This window comes from Trypanosoma conorhini, assembly GCF_003719485.1.
Source record: "Trypanosoma conorhini strain 025E chromosome Unknown Tco_14.4_contig_00837, whole genome shotgun sequence".
Lineage (NCBI taxonomy): Eukaryota > Euglenozoa > Kinetoplastea > Trypanosomatida > Trypanosomatidae > Trypanosoma > Trypanosoma conorhini.
In genome coordinates, this window is record NW_021704929.1 from 1 (window position 1) to 6,457 (window position 6,457).

The 6,457-nt window shown below is 50.9% G+C and overlaps 2 protein-coding genes across 2 annotated transcripts, besides 5 other annotated features; both read left to right on the forward strand.

Moving 5' to 3' along the window:
• Nucleotides 1–20: a microsatellite.
• A 102-nt stretch (nucleotides 21–122) lies between these two features.
• Nucleotides 123–2,579, forward strand: Tco025E_08652 (uncharacterized protein; the record flags this gene model as incomplete). Its single annotated transcript, XM_029375495.1, has 1 exon — nucleotides 123–2,579. One exon carries the CDS (start codon nucleotides 123–125, stop codon nucleotides 2,577–2,579), a length of 2,457 nt encoding a protein of 818 aa, XP_029224388.1.
• A 93-nt stretch (nucleotides 2,580–2,672) lies between these two features.
• Nucleotides 2,673–2,705: a microsatellite.
• Nucleotides 2,706–3,447: 742 nt separating this feature from the next.
• Nucleotides 3,448–3,485: a microsatellite.
• A 187-nt stretch (nucleotides 3,486–3,672) lies between these two features.
• On the forward strand, nucleotides 3,673–6,234 carry Tco025E_08653 (putative protein kinase, putative,polo-like protein kinase; the record flags this gene model as incomplete). Its single annotated transcript, XM_029375496.1, has 1 exon — nucleotides 3,673–6,234. The coding sequence occupies one exon, from the start codon at nucleotides 3,673–3,675 to the stop codon at nucleotides 6,232–6,234; it is 2,562 nt and encodes an 853-aa protein (XP_029224389.1).
• Nucleotides 6,235–6,364: 130 nt separating this feature from the next.
• Nucleotides 6,365–6,403: a sequence feature (A-rich).
• Nucleotides 6,404–6,418: 15 nt separating this feature from the next.
• Nucleotides 6,419–6,441: a microsatellite.
• The last annotated feature ends 16 nt before the right edge of the window (nucleotides 6,442–6,457 follow it).

Here is a 6,457-nt window from a genome sequence, read left to right on the forward strand (position 1 = left end):
CTCTCTCTCTCTCTCTCTCTTTTTTTTTGTTTGGGTGCTTCAACTCTTCTCTTCGTTTGACAACCTCCCCTGCCGTTTGGCCATTATCTTTCCCCCCTTTACACTAGTTCGCCTCTTCTGCTATGAACGAGAACCAGACCGCGGGGCCGGCCCCATCAGACACCCCAGTGCGTGAGAAGGAAACCGCCCACGAGCAGGCGCAACAGCCTGAGGGCGTAACGGAAACCCCCACGGAGAACCATGACCCCAACTATTACCAAAACTACTATTATGAGCCCTCGGATGGAAATTATTATTATTACCCTACACAGGATGAGGTGGCTAACGAGGCGGCCCAAGCCGCAGACGAGGTTCCTGTCACAGCAGAAAATCTGATTCGTTCATATGAGTTTGAGGATTGGGAACCTCGTTCCTACGGCTGGTTCATCGATATTATTTTAGAGATTTTTACGTCCGTGGAGTTTAGGCTGTATCTTTTTTTTCTACTTTACTGCGCTGGGGCCCTGCTGCTGCTTCTAGCGTTAAACTGGTCCTTTGAGGTGCTGTTTAGAATGCATGTCTCTCCATCGGGCAGACAATTTGACGCTTCATATCTACTTGGGTTTTTCACAGTGTTTATTCTCTTGAGCTTCACCTTGGTGACTTGCTTTTGCACCTGGATGGATATGCTAAAGGGTCTGAAGCACCTTAAGCGCGAGGACGTCTACTTTTTGGGAATGTCCCATTACGCGGCAAAAAACCCACCGTACATTATTTACCTTGTGATTATCATAGCAACGACCCTATTTCCGTTTCTCTGGGGCGTTATCGCAACTGCCGCAAATAGCCAGTCACCTCTATTCTTTGCCCAGTCGTATGCGTTCATTTCCATCATTGTTACCATGTTTGGTATTCTGCTTTGTTACATTTGGTTGTACTGGACTGCATTGAAATTGAAGCGGCTGGCGTTTAAGAGGCGTCAAGAGCGGGATGAGTTTACGCTTTGGGCAAAGGCGTCGAGTATGAGGGGTTCGCGAACTCTGAGAAAACGCTGGTATCATGCCTCTACCGTCTTGGAAGAGTTTGGGCTAGACGGAAAAAGTTTGCGTTGGAATGCTGTTGTATTTACCATTGGCTACGTACCGTTACTCGCTCTTTACGTAGCTCAGGCGCTCAGAAGCTACATTGGGGATCCGGATGTTACATGGGGAGCCGTTTTCAGCATCACACTTACATGCGTCTATGTTCTTTCGTGGATGTCGCTGCTGCGTCGGAGATCTCAGTGGTCTGTATATTCATCTTTCTTCCTTATCGCGGTTTTGCTTGTTGTTGGTGTCGTGTGCGGCGGCGTGTTAGCCTCCAAGGCGTTGCTGCTTTTGGTGATTGTACTCTTCATAGCCGCACAGGGGATGCTTGCCCGCAAAACGCCGCATAAGCTAACTAGAAAGGAGCAGTGCGCTCTTTTTCAGATCCCTTTGGACGCTGAAATGCAACACGATGCGCAGCGGCGCAGGTTTGATACACATCTGCTCTGCTGCCGGGATGCCGTTATGAGATGTTTGAGATGCTTTGACGTGAAGACGTTTTTCGGTTATCGTCACCCCGACATTGTCCGCGCTGAAGGTCGGTATGCGCGCGATAACGTTGCCATCAGGACAGATCAAAAGGTGCTTCTGTACTGGTGGCTGATCCTCATGTTTGCCCTGGCGTTTGTCATTTGCATCGGGAACGTCATTGTGTACCGCTTCACCGACAATATTGCCGCAAAAGGCGCCCCCATCCCCGCCCACAGCCCAATGCTGCCGCTGTGTAAATTGCGGTACAACCGCAACGGCTCGGCTCCGCTTACCATATATGACTTGTCTCTCTTGAGTGCCCTCGCCTACACGGTGGCGGGGTACGGCGACGAGGACTTTGTGACGTGGTTTTCGCAGTTTCCCCAACTCGTCCGTCAGTATCCCCTCCGTCTCCAACCCAACTGGGATTACGCAACAAGTGGAGTGGCGATTCCGTTTTCGGACTACACCGATTTGCGCAGCGACTACCACTTTGTGACGTTGAATTCCAACAACCGAGGGTTATCGCTTCTGCGCAACGTTGACGAATGGGGGACGTCTATGGCGGTTCAGGTGGCCGGGGCAATATCGCCTCTGATCAGCATCTGGCCTGAGAGTTACCGGGCCTCCTTTGTGTATGGCGCCTCTTTCTTATTGAGGTGGATTCCGGCCGTGGATGCCCTCAAGGATGTCTCGGACTACCTTGACGGCTTGATTGCGGCTGGGAAAGAAGATCGTATTCTGCTTATCGGCGATCAATTCAACGGTGGATATGCCAAAATTCTTTCCCACAGGTATGGCTTGCCCTTTGTCGCCTTCAACCCTCCTGGCACCAAGTACAAGCTGCCACTGCTGGACAAAGGGGTTCAGATTGCCTTCACCCGTGGGCTTCTCTCCTACGTAGACTCCCTTGAGGACACCTTGGACACCATCTACTTGGCGTGCGACAGCAGTTACTCCTCCAGCCGCTGCAGTAAAATTGAGACCACCATTGACGAGATCGGTGCATTGTGCGGTGATCCCTACGGACGACGTCTCAAGTAGACTCCACCCCTTTCTTTATTGTTTTTGTTACAGTCTTACCGTTTGTATTTTATCTGGTGTTGTTGAAGTATACGAAAGATAGAATGGGGGGAAAAACAAACAAACAAACAAACAATGAAAAAACAACGAAAGGCGTAAAGCAAGAGAGAGGGATAGAGTAGCGTTAGGGGCACGACTGCAGTATTTGTGTGGCTTCACTTGGGAGCGTCCTCCTCTGCGGAGAAGGACTCCCCCGCTTCCTGCGGGAAACAGAACACAAATCTAACAACTCAAAAAAAAAAGTGAAGTACGCTTTGCATCATTCGGCTCTTGCTGCACATCGGGTTTTGTTTCATATTCACTGTCTCCAGACTGCCGCTCAGTCTTAGGAAGGAATATAGGGGAATAGCACCAAAGGAAGAAAAAAAAAAAACTACTGTGTTAGGCGTGTTGAGTTAAAAAAAAAATGTTTCACCGAAGCCTTGTGGTTGCTGCGCGCCACACAATGCCGGTGTATGCGGCCGCCGCGACAAAGGCTGCGCCAACCACAGGAGCAAAGTTAGGTGCAGCGAAGGCGCCCAAGGCACCGCAGATGTCAAAGGTAAATGGAGCCACGGGACCTGACGGAGATTCCGTGCTGGACAAGCTGGTGGTGACTGGCTGCTTGGGCGCCGTCGCTGCCTGGTTCCTCTTTGGACCCCCGATCAAATCCCACCACTAAATTTGGGGCCTAGGATAATTGAGAGTAGGCGTCAAGCGTAGCGTCGCGTTGGGGGCTGGGGCTGGGGGAAAAAGTGTAGGTGGAGGGAGCAGCCAAACAGGAATAGCAATACAAACGGCAATTGCGCTTCGGTTGTTTCTCTTTATAACCTTCTTGCAGTGTGTAACCTTGTTCTTATTATTCTCATTGTTGATTTTGTTGTTGTTTCCCTCCACTCCCCTTCTGTTCCTTAGGTTTTCTTCTTTCGTTGCGTCCTTGCGTTAAAAAGTTTTTTTTTTTTCTTCCCGTGACCAGTGAAGAGGTTTTAAAAGTATCTATCCTTATATATATATAAGCTGTGTAGAGAGGGTTTGATTGGGCGCTAACAGGGGTGTGATTAACTGTGTGGATACAATGGCCTATAAAAGGACGGCGCTGACGGAGTTAGAGGCCCGTATGCAAGACACCCGGTTTCCATCCTTTGGATCCCCGCTCTATAGAGGGACCGCTTCACAGCAGGAGTGGAACTCGAATGTGGTTGTACAGCCGCTGCAGTACCGTGGTGAGTCTCAGGTAGCGCTGCCGTTTCAGCAACACATGCCACCACGACCGGTTAAGCTTCAAACAAGAAGGGTACTTGGGACAGAGGCTGCTGACGTTGCACAGAGATCAAGCCCGGTTCAGAATTTGAATAATGCCATTCCTTGCTCATCTTCCCCACTCGCTGAGGAGCGCTATCCGTCTTTAGGAGGCCTTTACAGACCTGCATCCTCGACTGGTTCCCAGCCTTGCGGCAAGCTTGCCCCAGCCAAGTCATCTTCACCTCCGCAGCGGGCGGCCTCCGCAGTGATGGCGCCCCCGCGCACAAAGTCTACGTACCACGATGGTTGTGGCACCATTGTAGAGGAGCGGGATCCCTTGACGAGAGAGGTCATGCATAGGTACCGCTGTGGAGCGTTGCTTGGCACGGGTGGTTTTGCCCAAGTCTACGAATTTAAGGATTTGGCGACGAATGCGCAATATGCGGGGAAGATAATTGATAAAGGAAACTTGGTGCGTCGTGGATCTGAGGCGAAGTTGCGAATGGAAATCGACATCCACCGCAGAGTGAGGCATCCGCATATTGTGCAGTTTGTGAAGGCCTTTCAAGATGACTACTACCATTATATTCTCCTGGAACTGTGCAGCAAGAAGAGTTTGATGGATTTGTCAAAGGAGCGAGGTGTTTTTAATACCAGCGAAATCCAGTACATCATGACTCAGATTGTGTCGGCTGTCGAATATATGCATAGTAAGTTGGTTATTCATAGAGACTTAAAGCTCGGGAACATCATGGTAGATGCTTCCGGAAGCATGAAGGTGGGGGATTTTGGGTTTGCTAGCGAGCTTGTCTCCGCGTCGGAGAGGAAGAAAACGACGTGTGGCACGCCCAACTACATTGCTCCCGAGGTGCTTGCGACAGAAAAGACGGGGCTGGGATACGGGCTGGAGGCGGACGTCTGGAGTTTGGGGGTGATCCTGTTCACCTTGGCCTTTGGCACGCCGCCGTTTGAGACGAAGGACATTAAGACGACGTACAACAGGATACTCCGCGTGTATTATCGGTTCCCAACTGGGACGGCGGTGCCAGAGACTTGCAAGGATCTTATTCGTTCGATGCTGCAAAAACAACCGCAGGACCGACCCAGCCCGGCGCAAATCTTAACTCACACTTTTCTGTGCCACCCCTCGCCTCCTAGCACAGTGCCAAGGTCGCTTCTGCCTCCGCAAGCACCTAGATCTGCGTCCTCCAATGGGCGTGGGAGCCCATTGTGGGCCTCACCCATTGCGATTCATTCCCCGTTTGCGTACTATGACGGTTTGCCGATGGAGTACCAGAAACATGCCTTGCGAAAGGAGGAGCACAGGCCAGGAACGGAACATGAAATACAAATGACGCTGCACGAGTTTCTCAAGGAAAACGATTGCTTCAGCGAGGCAGCATCGGAGGCGCGTCATTCAAGTGCACGTGGTAAGTTAGTTTTACCAAAACCTCCTTTACCTGCAGTCATTCTTAAGAGCAGTGTTCACTCGAACAAGTACGGCTACGGATTTCTCTCGTATCAAGCTGGAAAACAGTATCCAATTGTTTTTCTTAACGATAAAACGAAGCTGATCTACGACGTTGATGCCGATACGGTTTTGTACTACGGAAGAGCTTCCATGCAAGCAGTCGCCACACGCGCCGGAAATCGAAGTCCACTGCTAAGTGAAGAGCTTGCCGCCAAGGGATTTCGTGATGAGCTGGTCGTTTTCCCCAACGCCACAAAAACGTTGGCGCAAAGCAATGCAGGGAATGATGTCGCGAGTCCTTTGGAGGCGAATGCCGCGAAAAAACTAGCTATAACAAAGTTTTTCCTCCCCTACCTTGAAGGTAGCAGGAGGGATGAGCACGCTGTGACGCTGCCGTGCGCCTTGAGGGGGTGGGACCCGGCCTGGGAGACGGAGCTGTTTGCTCCGCGTGGCGCAGGTGACGAGCAGGGCAATATTGTCTACGTGAAGGATGCTGTTCTGAGGTCGTTATACAAGTTGACAGGGGAGTATCACGACGCGGATATTCAACTTCTTGTCGCCCGCATGTCGGATGGCTCCTTTCATGTTTCTGTGCGTTGCGGCGGTGCACCTCAGCCGTTGTTTCGCCCCAAGTACAACACACTTGAGTCAGACGAAGACACTTTGCCGTGGTGTCTGGACATTCTCGTGTATGCAGGGTTTCGTGCGGTGATGGCGATGAAGACAAAACAGTCTGTTTTAGTGCTCTCCTTTTGGGACATCAGACGAGACGCCAAGACTGTGGAGGGTGGAAGGGTCTACTTTGCGGCGGGAAGTACGACGCAGGTAGGGACCATCATGTTGCCAACGGCCTTAATGCGCACGATCACCACCCTGCTTCGAAAGGCCCGCTACTGCAACGGTATTGTGGACTGCTTTTGTTGAGGTGGCAGCGTGCCCCGTCTTGGGTCTTGCGCACGAATTGCACCACGAATTTGTGTACATGCGGTCCCACACATACAAACATAGATTTAGAGCTCAGGCAACTACTGAGTGCATAAATTACTGACTTCACAAACAAACCAAAGCAAAAACAAAAAAAAAACAAAAAAAATGGACTGGGAATGTGGGGTGAGTGGGTGGGTGGGTGGGAAAAGTGTTAAGAAAA